This window comes from Anabrus simplex, chromosome 1 (assembly GCF_040414725.1).
Source record: "Anabrus simplex isolate iqAnaSimp1 chromosome 1, ASM4041472v1, whole genome shotgun sequence".
Classification (NCBI taxonomy): Eukaryota; Metazoa; Arthropoda; class Insecta; order Orthoptera; family Tettigoniidae; genus Anabrus; species Anabrus simplex.
Window position 1 is genome coordinate 799,644,686 of NC_090265.1, and position 25,005 is coordinate 799,669,690.

Sequence of the window (25,005 nt, forward strand, 5' to 3'; positions counted from 1 at the left end):
ATATTTATTATGTTTTACCTTATTGTTAGCAAACTTAACTTTACCTGGGCAAAAACCCATACGTGTGTTTGTTACCTCTCCGTATCCTCACGGGCGGAAATCCATATATGGGCTTGCACAACACACCAAAATGTTACTGGCTCTCTGAGTTCAAATAGTTACACGGATGGTCAACAGATGACATAAGCTGCACTTCCAAACATTTTAAAGCAGGATGGTGGGGTTACTATTATATTAGGCACATTTCTTTGTGAGTTATCAGCTGAGTTCGTTGACTGTGTGCAATTGTAGACTATTGTGGTTTATATTTTCAGTTTTTTCCCTGCATTTTTGGCAAAATAGTTAAAAAGAACCTAATCAAAAGTGATGAGATAGTTAATGAAAGTGGCAGTGAAGTTTCAGAATTGTCATGTAGCAGAAGTGAAGGTCAGTCTCCCGAGATTTCTTACGGCAATGGTAGTGAATGCAAGAGCGGCACAAGTGATCCTACAGACGATAATGCACGTGCACCTGGCGCTGCCGCGACTGAGGTAATTTTGATCTGGCCCATCAACTGGGATTCCAGTATATAATATTCAGCAGGGGTCTATATTGCTACCACATTTTGATCAACTTACTGATCCACTAGAGTATTTTAATCTTTTCTTTGATGATGAGATTTTTGAGATAATTATGAATGAAACTTGAATTCAGGGAAGCACAAATAAAAATAAAGCAACACCCCAGACTAAAAGGGCAAGATTTGCATCATGGTCTCCCCCAACTGTTTCAGGCATGAAAGCATTTATTGTTGTGGTGAATGGGATTCTTCTTCTCCTTCTTTTTATGTTGTATTTATTCAATGAACAATTACTACAGTGATAACAAAATTCAGAACTGTGCACAGCTTATTTTCAGGATTATTATTATTATTATTATTATTATTATTATTATTATTATTATTATTATTATTATTATTATTATTATTATTATTATTATTATTATTTGTGTCTCATGTTGTATTTTGTTAGTGAACTGTGATTACAGTAATAAATGTGCAGTAACAATTTCACAAACTACATTATACAGGTAAAATAGTTCAATGGCACTAGTGCCATTTTGAGGTAACAAATTTTTGCAAGATAATAAAACTTTCTTCCTGGAGCAGATTGGTGCTGAAATTCAGCGAAACCCTAAATATATCTTGATTTTATGCACGAATGCATAATTTAAGATAGTCTAAGTGGTATTTACATCAAATTATTTTTTCCGAAATTCACCCTTCGCCCTCAGCCTAAGCGTTAATGTTCGATATCTTGTTTATGATAGGTTAGAACACTCTTCCTGGGTAGCTTGAAAATACTGTATAATGTATTTAGAGATTTTATTGTTCTGTGTAATTGTATCAATTTCACTATTTTTAGTGATTTAAATTGTTTATATGCTTTGTTTTAGGTTTGTAAAAATAAAAAATGTGATCGATATTACACATACGATGGTCAAATACCAATAACCAAGCAAAATAAGTAACTGATTACTGATTTGTTTATTTTTGCAATATTATCAGCTACTTATGATTTGTTATTATGTCTAATAAATGCTAGAGAGTCAATCTTAATTTCGTAAGTACTACGTAAATAACGTGGGATGTATCTGAAAAGGACATTAAAAGATGATCGGAATTCCCCCATTTGACAGTACCTTGGTAAGGTCCTTACTCCCAATGGCAGTGGAAAAGAATTGCTAGCTTGCTCGCTGAATCTAGTGTGCTGCCTTTACACCTGAAGCACCAGCAAATGCTTTTGTCGTATACTGCAAATTTGCGACGGATGCCACTTCACCCAAGCTATCTTTGCGTATTCCACAATAGAAGCTGTCGGATGTAGGCTGCTTACCCTCGAGCAACAAGGCCGGTTGGAATACTTTGATTAGCATTCACAGATTATTTGATGTACCTTCGGTTCCTTGTTTTGTCAGACGACCACGTAAGGTACCTCCGTGGATAATACAACGACCCAAAATCATTCTCTATTTGTACACCGACCCGAAGGAGAGCAAGGATCCCTCCATTTATCGGGGGCTCTTCCTGTCCGTTGTTGGCTGTTATCCAGGTTCACTCGTCGTTTACACGGATGGTTTGAGGGCAGAAACGAAAGTGGGTTGTGCATACGTCGTCAACAATGATAGGTTTCTTTTCACTCTCCCGGAAACCTTAGTATGTACACAGCAGAGCTCTATGCTATCTGTGAAGCTCTGCGGTATGCACTGTCCGATGAGCGCCAACAATTTCTGCTGTGTACTGACTCCTTGAGCTCGCTACAGTCTATTGACATTTGTTTTCCTCGCCACCCTCTGGTGCAGTGGATCCAGGACCTGCTGGCCGGGTGTTTGGATGTCAGCACCAGAATCACGTTTATGTGGCTCCCAAGCCACATGGGTGTAGAGGGAAACGAGTTAGCAGATAAGGCTGCCAAGGAGGCAGTTACACTGCCCCTGTTGCCTTACAAGGTTCCAGCAAGTGATATTCGCTCTCAGCTGAGGCATTTGGTTATGTCCCATTGGGAGATGGAGTGGCAGGCCACTCCACTTCCAAATAAGCTGAGAGCTATAAAAAGTACGACGATGGTATGGAGGACTTCCCTTCGAGCTTCTCGGAGGGAAGCAGTGGTATTATGTCGTCTTCGTATCGGCCACGATATACTAACACACTCCTATTTACTGCCTTCGGTATGTACTTGCGGCGATCATCTTACCGTGGTACACATCCTTACGGAGTGCGTGGACCTGGTTGATCTGCGCCGTAGTCTAAAATTCCCGAGCGCCATCTCCCTCATCCTGCGAGATGACGAGCAGTCAGCAACCTCGTTTTATGAGGGATAGTGGTTTGTTTTATCGGATATAATTGTGGTGTTTTGTACTAGTTTTTATATTATTGTTCACTAAGTTTTATTAATTTGACTCAGTTTTAATTTGTGTCTGTATATTTTAATGTGTTTTTTAAAATAATAATTTGCATGATATTTTGTTGAATTTTATGGCAATGTCTTGTTCTACCATAACCTATCATCTTTCATTTTACTGAAAATAAGGTATTGGAAATTAGATCCACTGATTATTTTAAATTCACCATCTCTATTCATCTTCATTTGTTTTAAATTCTAGTCAGTGGATACATTTTTAAAATTTCAATTTCATATCATGCATCCATCTTGTACCATTAGGGGCTGATGACCTTAGATGTTAGGCCCCTTTAAACAACAAGCATCAACATCATTATCTTTTTCTGATTTTCAATTGACGTGAAGTGCAGTCGTCTGCGAGATCTGAGGTTCCTTGATTGTTACAAGAGTAGCAGCACCTAGACGTCAAAGAAGAGACCCTCTTTTGTGACTAGTGTGTATAGTTTAAGTCTCTATTTATTGACTCAAGACTTTTTTTCTTTTGCTAGGGGCTGGATAGGTCTTATGGCGATGATGGGATAGGAAAGGCCTAGGAGTTGGAAGGAAACGACCGTGGCCTTAATTAAGGTACAGCCCCAGCATTTGCCTGGTGTGAAAATGGGAAACCACGGAAAACCATTTTCAGGGCTGCCGATAGTGGGATTCGAACCTACTATCTTCCGGATGCAAGCTCACAGCCGCGCACCTCTACGCGCACGGCCAACTCGCCCGGTGACTCAAGACTTTTGTTCCCTACCTCTTTCTTACCAGTTACCATGTATTCATTCTCTGTATAACGTTTCAGCAGTTTGGTTCCAACAGGTGGTTTTCTGTGTTTTCCCATTTTCACACCAGGCAAATGCTTAATTAATGCCATAGCCACTTTCTTCTTATTCCCTAGACCTCTCCTATCTTATGTCACCATAAGACTATGTGTGTCGGTGTGGTGTAAAGAAAAATTGTGATCCAACAGAGAATGTATTACGATACCCATACATTGTTACTTTTGCTTTTCCTATGATGACTCCAACTAACCTTTTGTAGTTGTTTGCACTTGCTGGTATCCATCAAAGCTGAAAGTCGACATTCTTGGAGTACTTTGTTGAGTGTGTCTTATGGAAGCTCCACGTTAGTTTTGGGAATGATTTAATTAAAGGCACCTGGTTTCCAATATTTACTAATTCTGGGCGGTGTTGACTTAGAGGGAAGGTATATGAAATAAATCAATTGATTATCTGTGATGCGTAGAGAATTAAGTGAAGAATTGCTTCTTATGTCGTAACAAATGCAATGATAAACTATCGTCTCTAGAAGATTGTGAATAGATATTTACACGGTAATGGTGTAAGGGAGAATGTAACAAGTGACTGACTGACTTTCATTGGTAATTTGATGGGAAAAAAAGAAGGCAACAACAATATGAAATCCATCTCATGATGATGATGATAATCATTTCTGTAAAATCCCAGTAACCTACCATGTTGAAGTGCTTGGGAGCAGGATGCAAGTCGTGCTTCATGAAGGTATATGGAGAATCTACCAAATTTCTTGAAATTTGTTGAACAAGAAACATTCCAGCTTAACAGGGATTATTCAGGAAGATGGCAGAGGTGCTCAAGAACCCTCAATACCAATATAATGGTCCGTTATTGGACATTATAAATTTTCCAGCTAACTCATTCTTGGTTGCTGGTGGCACTGCTGGCTTCAAATAGCCTATGCAGTGGCCTCCACGGTATGCACTAGCCTTGCATCTTGGGTGGTGTGCTAAGTCCCAACTGACGAGCCTAACTTAGCACACGAGGGCGAAACGCAGGCAACCAAGAATGAGTTAGCTGGAAAATTTATAATGTCCAATAACGGATCATTATATTGGTATTGTAAATTTACTCATTCAGGACAAATATTTTAGGTTCCCTATGGGAATCAACATCTACTTCATTCAAGAACCCTCACACAAGAAGTTGTCTGAAGATTTAGAATATGCACACTGACTGACAGAGCAAATGTAACACCGAGAAGGAGTGGTTCGAAAGGGATGAAAGTTGGGGAAAAAACAGAGACGGCACGGACGAATAATTGATGTTTATTTCAAACCGATATGCAGGTTACACAATGCGCACGGCATCGACTCAGTAGGATGTAGGACCACCGCGAGCGGCGATGCACGCAGAAACACGTCGAGGTACAGAGTCAATAAGAGTGCGGATGGTGTCCTGAGGGATGGTTCTCCATTCTCTGTCAACCATTTGCCACAGTTGGTCATCCGTACGAGGCTGGGGCAGAGTTTGCAAACGGCGTCCAATGAGATTCCACACGTGTTCGATTGGTGAGAGATCCGGAGAGTACGCTGGCCACGGAAGCATCTGTACACCTCGTAGAGCCTGTTGGGAGATGCGAGCAGTGTGTGGGCGGGCATTATCCTGCTGAAACAGAGCATTGGGCAGCCCTTGAAGGTACGGGAGTGCCACCGGCCGCAGCACATGCTGCACGTAGCGGTGGGCATTTAACGTGCCTTGAATACGCACTAGAGGTGACGTGGAATCATACGCAATAGCGCCCCAAACCATGATGCCGCGTTGTCTAGCGGTAGGGCGCTCCACGGTTACTGCCGGATTTGACCTTTCTCCACGCCGACGCCACACTCGTCTGCGGTGACTATCACTGACAGAACAGAAGCGTGACTCGTCGGAGAACACGACGTTCCGCCATTCCCTCATCCAAGTCGCTCTAGCCCGGCACCATGCCAGGCGTGCACGTCTATGCTGTGGAGTCAATGGTAGTCTTCTGAGCGGACGCCGGGAGTGCAGGCCTCCTTCAACCAATCGACGGGAAATTGTTCTGGTCGATATTGGAACAGCCAGGGTGTCTTGCACATGCTGAAGAATGGCGGTTGACGTGGTGTGCGGGGCTGCCACCGCTTGGCGGCGGATGCGCCGATCCTCGCGTGCTGACGTCACTCGGGCTGCGCCTGGACCCCTCGCACGTGCCACATGTCCCTGCGCCAACCATCTTCGCCACAGGTGCTGCACCGTGGACACATCCCTATGGGTATCGGCTGCGATTTGACGAAGCGACCAACCTGCCCTTCTTAGCCCGATCACCGTACCCCTCGTAAAGTCGTCTGTCTGCTGGAAATGCCTCCGTTGACGGCGGCCTGGCATTCTTAGCTATACACGTGTCCTGTGGCACACGACAACATGTTCTACAATGACTGTCGGCTGAGAAATCACGGTACGAAGTGGGCCATTCGCCAACGCCGTGTCCCATTTATCGTTCGCTACGTGCGCAGCACAGCGGCGCATTTCACATCATGAGCATACCTCAGTGACGTCAGTCTACCCTGCAATTGGCATAAAGTTCTGACCACTCCTTCTTGGTGTTGCATTTGCTCTGTCAGTCAGTGTACTTATTTTTTTTAAGAATATTTACCAGCATACAAAAGCCATTACACCAGAAGACACACTTCCAAGAAGTTTTTACTATTATACTTCACACTTGCTCCAAATTGCCAGGACCGGGCGAGTTGGCCGTGCGGTTAGGGGCGCGCAACTGTGAACTTGCATCTGGGAGATAGTGGGTTCGAATCCCACTGTCGGCAGCCCTGAAGATGGTTTTCCAAGGTTTCTCATTTTTACACCACGCAAATGCCGGGGCTGTACCTTAATTAAGGCCATGGCCGCTTCCTTTCAACTCCTAGGCATTTCCTATCCCATCGTCGCCATAAGATCTATCTGTGTCAGTGCGACGTAATGCCACTAGCAAAAAATTGCCAGGACTTCAGAAAAGAATGCAAAAGTGAATCAGTGAGCAGGTGTATTTTTGAAGCAATGTTCTAGTACATGAAATGTCAATAAAGAAACCCCACAAAGACATGTGTCAAACTTATGGTACCGTTGGCCCTCATGGCAGGAGAAGAAGGAAAGGAAGATATAAAGAAACAGCTCCAGGATCGCAGAGGGAAGCAGAAATTGCGTGCGAAATTAAGTTGGCCAGGAATCGTGATTCAAAATAAAATCCAAAAAGATAACTCGGGACATTCAACTTGACTGTTCAAGATGGTGATGAAGGCCAGTGTTATTGCTTCATGTCACATGATCCAGTCACCGGGAGGGGTGCAAATGATGTCAGCTCCTGTTTGTATGAGTTTCTTTTTAATAACTTGAAGCTGGAAGTAAAACCATATTACAATGTTTTCGGATACATGCACTGGGCAAAACAAAACAGTTACGTTGCAGTGGTGTGTATAATGGTTTTGCAAGATTCTGAAGTGCTGCAGACCATTGATCATAAATTCCTAGTCCCTGGCCATACCATATGGAATGTGATTGTGATCACAATATGACTGAAAAAGCAAAGAAGAGGTTCAGTGGAAGAATTAATCACTCTAACGAACTGGACCCAACTGATTAGGCAGTTTGCCAAGATAAAGCCTTTTATCGTAAAGGACATTTTGGATTTTGCAGTGCTTTTGGGAGATCCTCTGCAATACAAAGGTGAACATAAATGGAGATCATCTCGACTGGAGCGAAGTGAAATGGTTACATTTTGACCAAAGTGACATGAGCACCCTTCATTATAAAGCAAAACTTGATGCCAGTGAATTTGAAGAGGTCTCTTTTTTTTTTTTTTTTTTTTATGTGGGGGTAAGCGTCACCCTAAAGCTACATGTAACTTATAATGGTCCAGTTCCCATCTCTGCAAAAACAATGATTTAGTGGATCTTCTCCAGTTTATCTTGCTAGTTTTCCACGATGTCTACAAGGAGATTCCCTTGGCAAGCGCAGCAAGAGTCTTTCACCCCTAGACCCTCAATGATGGTGACAATGGAGAACACAATGTTAATGTGAAAATAATGTTACTGTCAACAAAATGTGACCTTTTGTGAGGTGAACTGTATTTGATCAAATACGTATGAATAAATTATGAGTAAGTTATGTAAATAACATCTGTATTAATACTGGAGATGGTAATATTAATTAAGCTAATTCATATCCATATTATTGAACAGGATTGCATTATATTACTAAATTTGGTTGTGCAAAGTGTGTTAAGTCATAATTTATGTGACACCTTGTGTTGTTTGGCTCCCTGACTACCTGAATTTACTTGGAATTTATTAGACACTTTATCCCATTGTTGTGAATGTTATTAGGTATCTGTAGACAAAATTCAACTTATTTATATTCCTCAACTACATTTTGGGTTTCAAACAGAATTTTAAGAATTTTTTCTCAAAACTAATAAATTGTGACATATCCCATGAAATATAGAATGCAACAACATTTCTGTTAGGCATGTCATTGTAAAATGATGTGGATAGATTTCATGATTGTAGGTATTGGAATGAGAATCAACTTTGTTTTGTTTACTGACGAAACAGATGAGGATGAAGTAGACGAGTTTTATGAAGCACAACGTGGGATGGTAGTAGTGCTCAGCAGCAAGGATAGGGTGGTACTAAAGGGCGATTTCATTGCAAGAATTAGTAATAGGACTGAAGGATATGAACAGGTAATGAGTAAATATGGGGAAGATATAAAAACTAGAACAGGAAGTTTTCATGGGATTCCTGTGGTAGAATGGGAATAGCAGTTGTTAATTTATGATACATGTATAAGGTTACACATCGGAGGATTGGGGCATCCGATTCATAGTATACTATATCATAACTGACTTTGAATTCAGGAAATCCATTAGGAATCTATGTTTATCCCAAGAATGTTTTTGATGATATAGATCACTATCTGATTTGCAGTGAGGTAGCACTAAATCTAGGATAGATAAAGTGAAGTCTGTCTGCAGATGGATAAGAATAGAAAATCTCCAGGACAAGGAAATTGGAAGTATAGTGAGAGGGGAACTGGCAACACAATGATTTTGAAAATGTTACAAGTTTTGTCATTTTAAAATCACAGCTAAAGATGTAGCTGTCCCTCAAAATTGTGGAATGTGCCCCTTTATTGACTCTCTTGTCCCTCATTCTTCCCTTCAACAGTTGGTCACCCTGTTCAAAGAAGAAAGTTCTGGACCTAAACCAGGCCACAGTGTGCATTCCTATGTTGTTATGGAATTGTTTTCTGTGTTTATCCTTGCGTTTTATGGTACTTGTGGAGAATCTGGACCTTCCTTCAGTAATTCTGATGTTTTTTGTGTGAGCTTTTGATTGTTTGTGTGTGTGTGTGTGTGTGTGTGTGTGTGTGTGTGTAGTGGGCTAACTTCATTTTAATATTTTGTTTTCAGTATTGGATAAACGAGTACACAACATCCCTGGGACTAGGAGTCTTCCATTCAGGTGTTGAAATATATGGCACAGGTATGAAATTGCTTATTAAGTTATGCTTTTAATGATTTGGAATGTTCCAAAACATATTTCTGTCCATGTTCAAATAAATGTCTTGTTGCATTTCTACTCCTTGCTGGGAAGCCTGATTGTTGTTGTTTTATTGTTATTCCTTAGAATATGCATATGGTGGTCATCCTTTTCCATTCTCTGGGATTTTTGAAATCGCCCCAAGAGATGCAGAGGAACTAGGAGAGCAATTTCAGTTCAGGTACTGTTAACTTCAATTGAAATTGGGTAAGTTTCATCTTCATGGGACAGCAACCTTAACCTAATCCCTAAACCCCCATTACTAATTGTAGGTATAGGGTTGGCAACATACTGTAACTTTTTTTTTTCAAAAAATCATTACAACATGCTTTTTTTAATGTTGTTTCTTTTGTGTGTTTTGTTTTGAACAGTCAAAGACATTTGAAATTAAAACTGGACTATGGCAGGGAGGTGGGCTCTCACCACTATTATTTAATTGTGCTCTAGAAATGGTTTAGGAAATGCCCCCAAAAAGAAAGATTGGCCGAAAAATCAAAACAAATTGCGTGGGTTTCGCCAATAATTTAGCATTACTAGCAGTGGACGTAAAAGAAGCAAAAACCCAGATATCAGAACTTCAAAACATTCCAAATAAAATTGACCTCAAAATATCATTTGAAAAAACGGAAATTATGCCCCAAAAACCAACACAACTAAACGAAATTACCATAAATGGTAATAAAATCAAAATAGTAACTCAATTTAAATATCTTGGAGAAATAATAACATATAACCTAAATGAAAAAATCTCAATTCAATCCCTCTCCGGAATCGAACCCTGATTCCCCGTTACCCGTTACAACCATGGTAGGTGCAGAACCTACCATCAACAGTTGATAAGGCAGACATTTGAAAGATGTGTCGCCGGTACGAGGACCGTGCGATCAGCCCAAAATTATTCAGAGTCACCAAGGCAAACGGACCGGACGAGCCGACCGATTGATTTTTATCTAATAAAAGCGTCCCGTCCACTTCCGGTCGGGACTCTGTTTGCATGTATTAGCTCTAGAATCACCACAGTTATCCAAGTAAAGTGGTACGATCTAAGGAACCATAACTGATTTAATGAGCCATTCGCGGTTTCACCTTAATTTGGCTTAATCTTTGAGACAAGCATATGACTACTGGCAGGATCAACCAGGGAGCTGGCTGGCTCGAGAGCCAAAACCGAGCGTCGTAGCCCGCCGCCGACGAGTGCGGCCTGCGGAACACAGACTTGCTTTGCTCCGTTGGCCGGCCGAGTGGCCGCCAAACTAAAATTTCATAGGCCGCCGAGCACGGGCTCTCACCCGGCCGGGCGTGCCTTCACTAGGGATCGGGTCCCTTCACCATCCATCGTCACATCTCCACTTTGTCCGCTGCCGAGTCCGGCAGGACCGTACGAGAGGCGTACGACACTACATTTTCACGCCTGAGCAAGGGCGAGCGGTTATACCAACATTACTGAGCGCCGCATATGAGCATGAACACTGGGTGTGCAGAGGCTCGCAGCGTTGCAGTCGTGGGTTACGAGTTGTACTTCCGAATGTACCACATAGTGACTAGAAGCGTTCTTTGGATAACTGCTGCTGTTGAAAGCCAAATCCTTATTTTTAAGTGTATTTCATGCTTGTTCTCCATATCTATCTCATTAGGATTTACCTAAACAGCTATAAATGAGATAAGAGAGACCGCGCTGTTTAGGTTAGGTATGCTATCAAGTTCCCACATAGTGCCAGAAGTTCCACGACAGGAAGATTTTAAAAATAATCAGAAAGTTTGCTGCATTTATGGATATCTACAGGTGTGGCAGTAATCCATTTTATTATCATAATGTTTAATTTCGTATGATCGTTGCCTTAATTTTTTTATTAACGCATAGTTCCCATTTTCACACCAGGCAATTGCTGGGGGTGTACCTTAATTAAGGCCACGGCCGCTTTCTTCCTCCTCGTAGCCCTTTCTTATCTCACTGTCGCCATAAGACCTATCTGTGTCGGTGCGACGTAAAGCAGATTGCAGGTATGGTTCTCCATGCGGCCTCTAGAGCGACACAAACTGTGCTTGTATGCCATCTCCTTTGTGGCTAGTGTGTCCTGAGAAAGGTATGCAAAGTTTTCCCCACACTTTCCAATGGATGGTTTTCTAGCATGATGTGTGCTGATTTGATGATATTTATTATTCTTTTGAATTACCTCCTAACAGATATAGCTTTCTGCACAAGAAGATCCTTGAGAAGATGATTTCAGCTCCATCAACTCCAGTCTGTCAGTAACTGAAAATTGTTTAACACTAGAACAGTGGAAGGGGTCAAAATGACACTCGCCTTCGATTTTTCTTTAATAATATACGCATTCTTGTATAATTTCTCTTCAAATATTTTGACTTTTCATCGTTTTTCATCGTGTTTACGGTGATGTATCGCACTCAGAAAAATATTTACATCTTCATAGTTTTTTGATATGGCATGCCCTGGACAGTAGTAGGGGTTATTTTTGACACCTGTAAAATTATTACAATGCAGCAGTTTGCATTGTCATTGTGTAACCCAGCCTGGATTATTAGTATTGGTGAACTCTTACTGTTAGGTGAATGCTCCAGTTAAGGGGGATTATTGTGTTCATCTCATCATTTAGAAAGTGTTCTTCTTACAGACATGTCGTGTTACGATCGTCTTTCTACTGATGAAGAGTCTCGCATGCTAGAAAATTCAGATGTCGAGTCTGAAAGTGAACTATCCAATTCGGATGGTAATTTCTTGCTTGAGACACGCAAAATTAGTGAGGACGAAGATCATAATTAAACAGAGGATGAATTATCAGCAGGGGAAATCAAAAGAGCTCTGGACTCGCCCCAAATATCTGCCTCAGGGTGTTTTGTCTGCAAAGATGAGACGGAACTGAGTGGGAGGTCTTGGATTTGAACTCATCTGGAAGGCGGGCTGCAATTAACATCCTGAAAGAGCGGGAAGGTCTTACCCCATATGCTTACTGCAGAGTAGATAACTCTGTCATTAGTGTCTTTCGTCTTCTCTTTGGTGAATCAATGGTCCGTCGAATGAAACAACACACAGAATCAAACGCTCAGAAAGAACTCAATAAATATACCACCAAGGCTGCATGCAGGAGGTGGCCAATGCATGTCTTTTACAATATCCCAGACCTACCAACTGTCAATGCTTGGGTCATTTACAAGCAAGTAACCGTTGGGGAGATAAAGCGGAAGAAGCTCATCCTCCAGCTGGCGAGTGAAATAACAAGGTGGGACGAGCAAGGGCGGCAACAACAGTAGGCTGCAGGACCATGTCCATCTAAAAACCGGAAGAAGTGCTAAGTTGGTCTGTGTAAAGACAACAAATCTAGCGATGCCTGCAACAAGAGTCTCAAAGCAGTGTGCGGAAAATGTGCACGAAAAGTAGAAGTTGTGTGTAAAAAATGTGTTTAGGGTGTTTTTAATTTTCTTAAAATATTTCTGACAATGTACAATTGTTACAACGCGGACGACTGAATAAGGAAAGGTGTTTAATTGGTTAATTTTGTGAAAGCTCCTTAGAGAAACCGAAACATGGTGCAGTTGTTTGTGATTACAGTATTCATGTGTCCATGAGTAATATAAAAGGTTCATGCACTAACGTCAGGTCTTTGTGTGTAAAATAAATTTGTGGAAACACGGTAGAAGAAAATACATCTCTTACTGTCTTCTATTTAGAACGTTTCTGAGCATATCTTATGAAGTGTCAAAATGTCCCCTTACCGCTGTTCTAAGAATGTGAGATTCTCACGTGTTCTATTGTTAAGTTCATGCACTTAAATAAATGTGTACTTGAGAAAGAGGTTTCATGCTTAATTGAAGTTCTGCAATATCGTGTACTATCTGCTGGAAATATTCAAGCCACAAATGTAGCCTGACTGTGGACAGCTGAATTTCTGCAACAATAAAAACATTTTTCTGTATATTATTTTGAGGGAAAATATGCATCAAATACCAGGAAGTGAGGGTAAATGCTATCAGTTTTCAAAGTGTTGAGTGGATTTTTCCAGTTCAAATTTTCATGAATTTTTCTGAAACTTAGTTTAATATTATCAATATTTTCCCAACATAGACGTAGTATTTATGGAAGGTGGACATGAGTAGTGTTGCTGCAGCAAATCTCCATCTGTAAGAAGGAACTATGCTTCGTCTATTATTTCCTGGCAGTGTTTGTGACATTGTAACGTGTATTGAGTGTATGTTAGTGTTGTTTAATGGATCTGATATAGTTTAATGTGGATTTTTGGCACAATTTATGTACATTTGTGTCCTAAATGTCAGCCATTTTGTTTTTCCTACAATTCAGTCCATAGATAACACTACGTAGAGAGACACTCAGTTATATGTTAACCATCTTTTACCGTAGTGTCAGCCATCTTATTATATTTACCATGTATGCCATGGAAACCATGAGGATGGGCACTATATAGGTTCTCATCAGCATTGCCTATGACATGAAGTTTATTCTTCTGGGTGCCATTGCAGTGGATGTAATGGTCTTGTATTGCTTTCATATGCATTCATCTGGGTCCTATTATCCAGAACCTTCTTTCTGCACACTGCCACAATATTACCTGTGCAAACCTCTAGGACATTGAAGGCTGAGATGGTGATCATCAGTAAGGCAGAACTGTCGGAAGAGCCAGCCCTTTTGAACTAAGGCATGACGTTAAACTGCATCCACCGTATGACCACTGGTATAAGTGGTCCCCATCTACCAAATGCCAACGGCCTCCTCGGAGGGCGGATGAACAGGTAGAGGTCCAGGGCACCCTTTTGTCCTCGGGGTGGGAAGCTGCCCCTAAAGGCAGAAGAGCCACTGGATGGCCAACAGCATAGGATCAGGAAGGCAAGGGGAAACCACCTGATTATCATCCCATGAGCGCATCATGCAGAGTCAAAAAATGAATATTGGTATGCTGCGCGATCTGAGTAGCGATCGGCGTCAGTTTGGGTCTGGGCCGAACGATGTGAAGTGTGCGACTGGACGTGCAGAAGTGAACGATCAGGCCTCACACGGTAAATCTGATAGTGATCGACCAAATGCAGACCAACTTCACAAGGGTAAAATAATAGCTACATGGAATGAGAGAGGATTACTTAACCCGTAGAGTGGGGCTCGCTTCAGGTGACGCGGCTGGAGCGAGTCCGATGGTGGGCGCGCGTCATGTGAAGCGCGGAAAGTTTTTATTTTTCATCTCCATTACGAAACAAGCGGTAGGTTTGAAACTTTCTCCGTATGTTCCGAGAGGTGCTGCCATCTGACAGAATTTTTTTCACCTTCGTGTATCTAAGCAGTTCTCGTCTAGGAATCCCCTTATTATCTGCTACATAGCTGCGTAGCGCAAGAACAACCTATGTGGCGCTTGGCGAGAAGCTCAGTCAGTGTGCCGCGCGGAGCGTAGTATTTCGTGTCTCGGTGTGAATGTTTTCAGCTCTCATAAGCTGTTTCGTTGGTATACACATTTATCTTGTGATTTATTGTTTTAATTCTACATGTAGCGTTTCATATTTGTAATCAACATGTCCAAAAGAATTGTAGATCTTCCGAGTGATGATATACGGGATATTCTCGAGCTCAGTGAGGAAGATAGTTGCAGTGATTCTAGTTTAGATAGTAATGGTGAAACTATCCCGCTATTAGATGCTCCAAGCACGAGTGCTTCCGTCGGAGTAGGCCTGTTGCCTAGATGCCGTGGACAGGTGTCGAGTTCGAGCTCCGATGAGAGTAGCGAGTCAGAAAGTGAGAGCGATTTGCCTCCTATTCCGCCTAATGACTGGGATGTAAGGGGATGTAGGAGAGCCCGATTTCCAGCTACATATCAAAGTGGAATTCAGGGCGAACTTTTAAATAAAAAAGAACCGGACGAAATATATGAGCATTTCATTGACGATGAACTGTGCGAACTTATTGCAGAGCAAACTAATCTGTACGCTCAGCAGTCAATACAAGCTAGTATAGGAACAGCTAAGATGAAAAGGAGAAGTAGGGAGAGGGATTGGGTTCCTACTAACAAGGAAGAAATAAAACTTTTATTTGGGATCTTTCTTCTTCAGGGTATAATTCAAAAGCCGAAGCTATCTCATTATTTTTCACGTAATAGATTGTTTGCTACGCCCGTCTTTTACGAGACCATGTCCGAGATACGTTTTTTCCTTCTACTGAAATTCTACAAAGTGAAGCCAGTTCTAGACATTCTTGTATCAAAATTTAAAATGTCCTATTTACCAGATGATCGTCTATCAATTGATGAAAGTTTACTCCTTTGGAAAGGTCGCTTGGGGTGGAAAATGTACATTCCGAAGAAGAAAGCTCGTTTCGGGATGGAATCTTTTAAATTGTGTGAGGCTAAAACAGGATATGTGTGGAATATCCTGTGGTACACAGGCAAGGAAACTGAGCTAGTAAATGAGGTTTGTGGGGTAAATATTTCTCAGTATACCAAGCCCTCGAAAGTAGTGTTTGCCCTAGCCGAACCTCTTCTAAATAAGGGATATCTCATAGCTCTAGACAATTATTACAGTAGCCCGGAACTCTTCGATCAGCTCAATGAGTTTCAGACAGACGCTGTCGGCACTGTAAAATCTAACAGAAAAAATCTTCCGAAGGACGTCATGGGGAAAAAGCTGAAAAAAGGGGAGGTGGCTTTTGCCTATAAAAACAAACTCATGGCCTTGAAGTGGAAAGACAAGAGAGAAGTCTGCATGCTGAGTAGTATTCATGACGCGGAAATGCGCACTGTTCTAAACAAGAAAGGAGAAACCAAAGAGAAGCCGGTCGTATGTATTGAGTACAATGACTCAATGGGAGGGGTGGACTTATCGGACCAATGTATCGTGCCATACAGTATGGCGAGAAAAAGAATGAAGAAATATTACCACAAGATTTTTAGACACCTACTGGATATAACAGTGTTCAATGCTTTTGTGATATACAAGAAACACGGTGGTAAATTCACTCAGCTGGAGTTTCGTATTCAAATTGTGCAGAAACTATTTCAAAAGTATGCGAATGCTACCCCTAACGCAGCCTTGCCAGTTCGATTAGTGAGACCCGCACCCGTTGACTTGTCAACTCGATTCTCGGGAAGGCATTTTCCAGATTTCAATCCAGCCTCGAAGTCAAGACTGCACGCAAATAAGAGATGCGTTGTTTGCGTGGCGAAAGGCCAGCGGCGGGACACTCAGTATTGTTGTGCAGTATGCAATGTCGCTTTGTGCCCCTTTCCTTGCTTCAGGCTATACCATACGGTTGAAGTATGAGCATTGCAAATATGCCAGCGAGTCTCAGGTTCCATACTCGGGGAATCTGAGAAGATCGTAGTCCACACTCGGTGACCGCTGTACATTCTGCGTGCCGGCAACTATCAGTGACCATCCTGAAATAGTTCTTTTCAATTTTCTCTCCAGTCATTTGTTATAGCTATTGAGTGTAAATAGTGTTGAACAGTGTAGTGTAATTTTGTGTAATGTGGTGACAAAATTGTGATGAATGAACTCATGGATTACTCGCTGCCCTCTTCAATGGCAAGTTATAGGCCTACGTGGTGAGTACATTTTTCTATTTTATTTCAGGAAAATGTGATATTTGAGTGAATGTGTCTGTATTATTTGGAGTATTTGATACTTTTTTATTTGTGTGTTACGTATTTCAACGTTGAATTAATGTAAGCAACACAAATAATACTCCGAATCGAAGTAAATATGAAATGGCACATATGCATTTTTTGCACTGACACTGGATGGATTGAAAAATCGTTTCAATTGTAAATAATAGCGCAATTTACACCGCAACGTGTAACTTTATGCTAATTTTAACATAATAGAATATTTAAGAGGGTGTAGGTTGGCAAAAACGATTTCTTTTTTAAAGAAAAAATTTACTGAAAATGATTCCCCACTATGCAGGAAGTCCTCGTTTATGACCTCCCCACTTAACGGGTTAAGCGGGAAACTAGAAAGAGAACTAAAGGAACATCAAATCAACATTTGTGGACTGTCAGAAACTCGCTGGAAGGGCTGTGCGCATTTTGAAACAGATGACCATGTAATATACATCGCCGGGGCAAATGATACAGGCCAGAATGGCGTCGCGTTTCTTGTTGATAAGCGTATATTCCAATATGTTGAGGAATACAGACCTATAAATGAAAGAATGCTGACCCTCACTCTCAACACCAAACCATATAAACTACATCTCATCCAGGTATATCTACCCACCATCGCTGCAGACGACCTAGAGATCGAAGACTTCTATGCAGACATCAAATCAAATCAAAATCTCTTTATTTGCAAATGAGGTGTCTACCTCGGTGGCAAATGGTACACTAAAATACATTATTGTCAAGCACTAAATATTAAATTAACAAGAGAAGAAAATTTTTCCTATAATACAATTCCATCCCCTGGTCTAAGGAGTTTGGACAGCCAAAGTAGGGGACTGCCTGTAGGGGTGAAGTACAGTGGGGACTTCGAGGGCCCTGGGACCAAAAAATAAAACTCCATTACAAAAGATTATACCACCAGTTTACAATGAAGTGAAAACGGCAATTAATGCACTTAAAAACTACAAAGCAGCAGGAGAGAATCAAATAGTAGCAGAAATATGGAAGAATGCTAATGATCAGACTATTCAAAACCTACATAAATACATCATTGATATTTGGAACACGGAGAAGCTTCCTGAGGAATGGAATACAGCGATAATCCACCCGCTGCACAAGAAAGGTGATCGCTCCGATCCAAATAATTATCGGGGGATATCCTTACTTGATATTACATACAAGATTTTATCCAAGATTATATACACAAGAATCCAAGAACAACTCGACCAAGAACTTGGAGAATATCAGGGAGGATTTCGACCAGGTAGAAGCTGTCCAGATCAAATCATTAGTTTAAATGGATAATGAAGCACCAAAGAGTTCGAAGTAAGGGTCTGGTCATCACGTTTGTAGATTTTAAAAAAGCATACGACAGTATTCATCGTGACTCATTATTAAAAAGCCTTAAAGAATTTGGCTTACATCAAAAACTTGTTAACCTCATTAATATGACTTTTAAAAATACGAAGGCAAAAGTTAAATTTAGAGGTGAATTATCAGAATCATTCACTATAAGAACTGGACTTCGACAAGGAGACGGACTTTCACCATTGTTATTTAATTGTGCATTGGAGAAGGTTATGCGTGAATGGAACAAGAAATGCCAACCAACTATCAAGATCGGTAGAAATATTAAACTCAACTGCCTTGCTTTTGCGGACGATTTAGCATTACTTGCAAATACAATAGAAGAGGCTAAATTTCAAATTGAACAACTAGAAATTATAGCTAAAAAAATGGGATTACAAATTTCATTTGAAAAAACAGAAATGATGCCAACTTTTAAAGTTGATTTACCAGTTATTCAGCTGAACAGTAATAAAGAGATTAAAATTGTTCAGAAATTCAAATATCTTGGGGAAATAATAACATGGAACACAAATGAAAAAGAAGCAATAGAACACAGAACAACTAAATTTAAACAAGCACAAAGACTTACCTGGCCAACCTATAAAAAAAAATCTCTTTCGATAAACGCTAAGCTGAAACACTATAATTCCATAGTTAAACCAGAGGCAACCTATGCTAGTGAAACTTTATTCAAATTAAATGTAAAATCTACAACAGACAAATTACAGAAAACTGAGAGAAGAATTCTTAGAACAATTATTAATAAAAAACACCAAGTTGATGGACAGTGGAGATTGTTGCCTAACAACATTGTCTATCGTGAATGTGAATCAATAATATCTACAATGCGTAAAAGAAGAATTTCCTTTTTCTGTCACATATCAAGATTAGCAGACACCAGGATATTGAAACAACTATTCGATTACTTTTTGAAGAATAAAATCAATAATAATTGGTTCAAAGAAGTTCAGGACGATTTGGAAGAATTGGGTATAACTCGGCAACAAATCAAAGACAGAAAAGAGAAGAGGATTTTGAAGAACAAAAGCATAAGTCTCAAACTAAAAGCAGTTGAACGGAAACAATATACTATATCGGACACACAAAGGGCTTCCAGGTCGGAGAGGATGAAAAAGTTCTGGGAGAAGAAGAAGAAGAAATTAACTCAAATGTATTGATTTCAGTGCTCCAATGTGGGCGTAAAATATGTAAATAATAATAATAAATAATAATACAATATTATACAATTTACGCTAACAATGTTTTCTATTAAACACACAGCTCATCCTTAATAAATTTATATTGTTTACAAAATTCTACTTATAATATATCCTGTCCTACTTACAAATATAGTCAACTGATATACAGTATGTGGAATTACTTCAAATGATACTATACAACTGGTATAACATTAATATTTACATTGCATTTATTTATTTACTTTTTTTTTTTTTTTTACCCGTTCTGGGTCCTAAGTAGCATAACGACCTGCTGCGTCTTAACCAGAGCCCCTTTTGCCACCACTTTTCAGAGTTCCTGAAGGGCCTTCACAGCTACCGTAGCGGTCCCAGGGCCCTCGAAGTCCCCACTGTACTTCACCCCTACAGGCAGTCCCCTACTTTGGCTGTCCAAACTCCTTAGACCAGGGGATGGAATTAATTTATTCACACACATTTTTTTATATACAATAACCTGCACTGGTCGAATGCCCTCTAACATTTCATTTATTTTCTCTGTTGCTGTTTATTCTCTTCTTGAATATCTGTACAGATTTTGGAAAAGGATCAAACACTACCCCTGGTAAACTGTTCCACTCCTTCACACCCTTCCCAATGAATGAAAATTTACCCCAATCGCTTCTGCTAAAATTCCTTCTAATTTTATATTTGTGGTCAGTCCTGCCGATATAATTATTTTCCAACTGAAGCCTCTCACGGATATCTCCCCATGCTTCTTCTCCTGTATAGGCTCTATATAATCCTGTAAGTCTAGTTTTCTCCCTTCTCTTACTTAAAGTTTCCCACCCAAGTTCCTTTAACATTTCTGATACACTACTCTTTCTCCTGAAATCCCCTGTTACAAATCTTGCTGCTTTCCTCTGCACACTATCTATTTCTTTTATTAGGTATTCTTGGTGAGGATCCCAAACACTGTTTGCATATTCCAATAATGGACGAACCATACTCAAGTAACTTTTTTCTTTTAATTCTTTGTTGCATCCTTTAAGTAGCCTCATTATGACATGTAATGATCTGTATGCTTTCCCAACAATGTCATCAACATGACCCTTCCAGTGCAAATTACTTTCAAATCTCACACCTAAGTATTTGCACTTGCCATTTTTTGGGATAACTACCTCATCCAAAGTATATTCAAATTCAGTTTTAAAGCTCCTGTTTGTAAAAGTTGTAACAGTTGATTTGCCTCCATTAACCTTCATATTATTTTCTTCAACCCATTGTTGGATACTTTCAAGGTCCCTTTGTAATTCTGAACAATCCTCAATGTTGTTTATTTCTCTATAAACAATTATGTCATCTGCATACAATCTTATTTTTGATGTTATATTGTTCCCTAAATCATTTGCGTATATTAAGAAAAGTAACGGACCGATTATACTACCCTGCGCAATTCCCTTCCAAACTTTCTCTTCCTGAGATACATTATTTCCTACTTTGACTTTCTGAACCCTTGAATTTAGAAATGCTTTTATCCAACGTGTAACCCTTACGTCCAATCCTATTCCCTCCAATTTCTTTAATAATATTCCATGTTCCACTCTATCAAAGGCTTTGGAAAGATCTATGGCTATGCAATCTAACTGGCCTCCTGAATCCAACTGATCTGATATGTCCTGCTGAAATCCCACCAGTTGTGCCTCACAAGAAAATTTCTTTCTAAATCCATACTGGCTCCTCATGAACCAATTTTTATCATCACATATCCCTCTGATGTACTTCGATATTAAACTCTCCAGAATTTTACAAACTATACTGGTCAGGCTGATTGGTCTGTAGTTCTCTGGTTTCCTTTTATCACCCTTTCCTTTATAAATTGGTATTATTATAGATTCCTTCCATTCCTTTGGTATTACACTATTATTTATGACATAGTCAAAGAGAAATTTTAAATAAGGCACTATGTACCACCCCATTGTCTTTAATACCTCCCCAGTAATTTGATCACTCCCTGCTGCTTTTCCTTGCTGAAGCAGTTGGATTTCTCTGAAAATATCTTCGTTTGTGAATGAGAAGCTTCTTGTTTCCCTCTGTCTCTCTCCCTCTCTATCTTCTGTTTCGGTTTCCAACTCTTGACAATCATCTACTGAATCTCTAAATTCCCTACTAAATAGGTTTGCTTTCTCAGTATCTGTTAAATAGTGTTCACCCCCTTCTCCCACCATTGTAGGAATTTGGATTCCTTTTCCTTTTTGATTCCTGATATATGAATACAGCTTTTTCCATTTCCCTTTGTGGTCATTACCCTCTTGAAGTATGCCATTCATATAATTCTCTTTTGCTTCCTTTTTCACTCTATTCAGTTCCCTCATTAGCTGTTTTCTAGTTTCTCTACTCTCCCTACCCTCTTTGATTTTCCTGTTTACTATTCTACATTTTCTTTTTAATTTTCTTATTTCCCTTGTATAATAAACAGGGTCTGAGGTCATTTTACCCTTCTTAACAGGTACAAATCTCTTCTCTCCTTCCCAAATAATTCCTTTAAATTTAGCCCAAAGTGTATCCACGTTACTCCCTTCACTTATCCAACAACTGAATTGTGAGTTAAGGTAAGTCCCAAATTCATCAACTTTAGTTTTTCTGTACAATTTCTTGTCTTGTGTAACACTCTTATTAAGCCTTTTTGGTACGAGTCCTACATCCATTATTACAGCCTTATGGTCTCCTATTCCTTCAATTACCTCAGTTTTATCAACAATTTCCCATGGTTTAACCAAGAATACATCTAGTAAGTTATTGAGACGAGTCGGTTCTTGTACTACTTGTGTAAATCCTCCCTCCCAAATTAACTTATTTGCCAGTTTCTGTTCATGGGCTTCGCTTGCAGCTCCTTTCCATTCAACTTCAGGCAAATTTAGATCTCCCCCAATTATTACCATATCATTATTATTGTTTTTACAAGTATAATCTATTATTTTTTCAAAGATTTCCATGTCTCTTTCCTCTCTTCCAGGCCTGTATGTTCCTATAATTCCCACCTCCTTCATATTATCACACACTAATTTTATCCCTAATATTTCATCCCTTTCATCGGTAAACCATTCATGTGAACAGTAAGTTTCCTTCACCAGAATAATCACCCCCCCCTCCCTTTTTATCTCCTCGGTCTCTACGATAGACTGTGTACCCTTCTGGAAATACTTCTCTATTACCCACCCCTTCTTTCAACCACGATTCCACTCCTATCACCACATCAGTCTCATAAGATTCCATCAATGTACCGAATTTTAATTGTTTATTTACTACACTTTGACAGTTTACCAAGAGCAATCTCAGACCCCCTTCCTCCCTAAAACTTGACTGTTGCAATTGGGTAACTTGAAATTCCTTACTATCCTGAGTTTCTTTTTCTAGTTGACTGAGCCAGCTTGAAGTATAGCTGGCTCTTTCTGCTAGTTTTCCTGGTCAGTATTATAACTCAAGGGAGTTGCCTGTTTTACAGTACATATCTTAAGATTAATAAAATCTAGAACAATATTTCCTATCTTTCGTTTACCTGAATTGTTTAGATGGAGGCCATGTTTTGTATAACAGTATCTCTCAAAACTGCTGCATTCAATAACCTGAGTATTCCGAAAATGTTTACAAATTTTAACAATATCTGTATTGACCTTGTCCACTTCAATGTTCACACACGAATCTCTACTCAAATCATGCCTGTGGGGCACGTTCACTACAAAAACGTTAGTGTGGGTCAGCTTCCCTAGTGTATGCTTAAGTTGTGATCTTACATTCTTGGCGTCGTCGCGAGCTACGTCGTTCGTCCCACCGATGATAAGCACTGCATCGCCGCTCCCGAAGTTCCTAGTTGCTGCTTCTACGTTTTCCACAACCCTGCTGATAGAAGCTCCTGGATATATTTCTCCGGTTGCTGCTATATTCTCGTCGTTAATCACTCCCGCAATTCCCCTTCCTTGGGAAGGTCCTATAGCATCACTTGAACCAAGAGGTACTACCATCATATTGAGAGACTTCAATGCAAAAGTAGGAACCACCTCGATGGGCAACCACTTGCGAGAAACTGTAGGACAGTATGGCCTGGGTGCACGCAATGAGCGAGGCAATCGGTTGATACAGTTTGCAACCGACAACAGTCTTTCCATTATGAATACCATGTTTAAACACCACAAACGTCGTCTGTTTACGTGGACCTTCCCGAATAAGCATTTTAAGAACCAAATTGATTACATCCTTGTCAATAAAAGATGGAGAACTTCCTTCCATAATGTGAAAACAAAACCTAGTGCCGATTGCGGATCGGGTCATCGCCTACTCTGGGCCTACCTTAGAATCAAACTGAGCAAACCAGTGGTCAAAATAAAGTCGAAAATGTTAACAGCCCCTGAGCCAATTACTTTCCAATAAATACTCCGAAGCACTGGACCGCCTGACCTAGAGGGAAATTTGATATGGCTTGGGAGAGAATTGAAGAATGGATCACAGATGCAGCGAGCAAGGTCCCAAGGATGAACACCATAGTGAAGCAACAATATTGGATGACAGATGAAACTTTGGCACTGGTTGAAATGAGACCTAACATCCAGCTCACAGTTACAGATCCAGAACAACAAGGACGACTAATGGAAAAAATGAACAGTGACATCAAACACGCTTGTAGAAGAGATAAGAATGAACATTTATTAACCTCTTAACTGGGTTATCTTCCTATAGACGTCTGACTATTCTTATTCACTTCTGCCATCTACTATCGTAATTTAAAACAAATTCCATTCATATTAGATGTGATTATTGCTGTCCTATTCATTTCTATCCAGTCTCACACCAGTCGGGTAGTCCGTGTCTAGGTGCCAGTCCAACAGCTATCTCGTGTTGCCTCGTACGGTCCGCGCCAAATTCTCCGTAAATAATTTATTTATGTATATGTACATTGAAATAACTAAATTTGCGAGTTATCATCGTTGTTGTTGATGTTACTACAATACAGTTGTTGTGCGAACTCCATTGTCCATGTTCTGATAACTTTTTGTAAATTGGTCTGTATATGATGGTAAACTGTTCCGTGTGGCGTGATAATGGCTTGGTTAGGAAAGACGTTGAATTATCTGTGAATCCGCTGACCGGATGTCTCACAATTAAGTATTTATTTATTTTCCACCTAGTCGATACAATGATTGCTTAAGGCAATTTTTAATGGTCAAAAGTGGTACATGTTTCGTATATTATCAACATCTTCAGCCACATAACACTGTTTAGATGAAAAATATATAAAATTGACAAAGTAATGCATTTACTCGTAAGGAAGTGATGCCCTAAAACCACATTTTCACCTGCTACAGTTGTCAGAATTGCTACACTTCTTGTATTTAATGGCGGAAACTTAGTGAGGATGAAGGTATTGGAGAGAATGGGCTGTAAGGTAGGAATTTTCACTCGAGACATTTTGAGAAAAAAAGATTTACAGCGCCTCTCTGCAGCTGAAAAGTCAGTTGAAGACCTGGTAAAGCAAAGAAGGCAGAAAACAAGAAACCAAAAGAGAAGTCTTGAAGGAAAGG

At 40.1% G+C, this 25,005-nt stretch overlaps 1 protein-coding gene across 8 annotated transcripts in view; it reads left to right on the forward strand.

Moving 5' to 3' along the window:
• The window catches only part of LOC136873612 (deubiquitinase DESI2), a 148,727-nt gene that overhangs the window by 75,135 nt on the left and 48,587 nt on the right, over nt 1-25,005 (forward strand). For all 8 annotated transcript variants that reach the window (XM_067146717.2, XM_067146714.2, XM_067146733.2 and 5 more), the window contains exons 3-4: nt 9,162-9,234; nt 9,379-9,472. In XM_067146717.2, the coding sequence (XP_067002818.1) occupies nt 9,162-9,234; nt 9,379-9,472 (167 nt within the window). The remainder of the gene's footprint in view (nt 1-9,161; nt 9,235-9,378; nt 9,473-25,005) is intronic.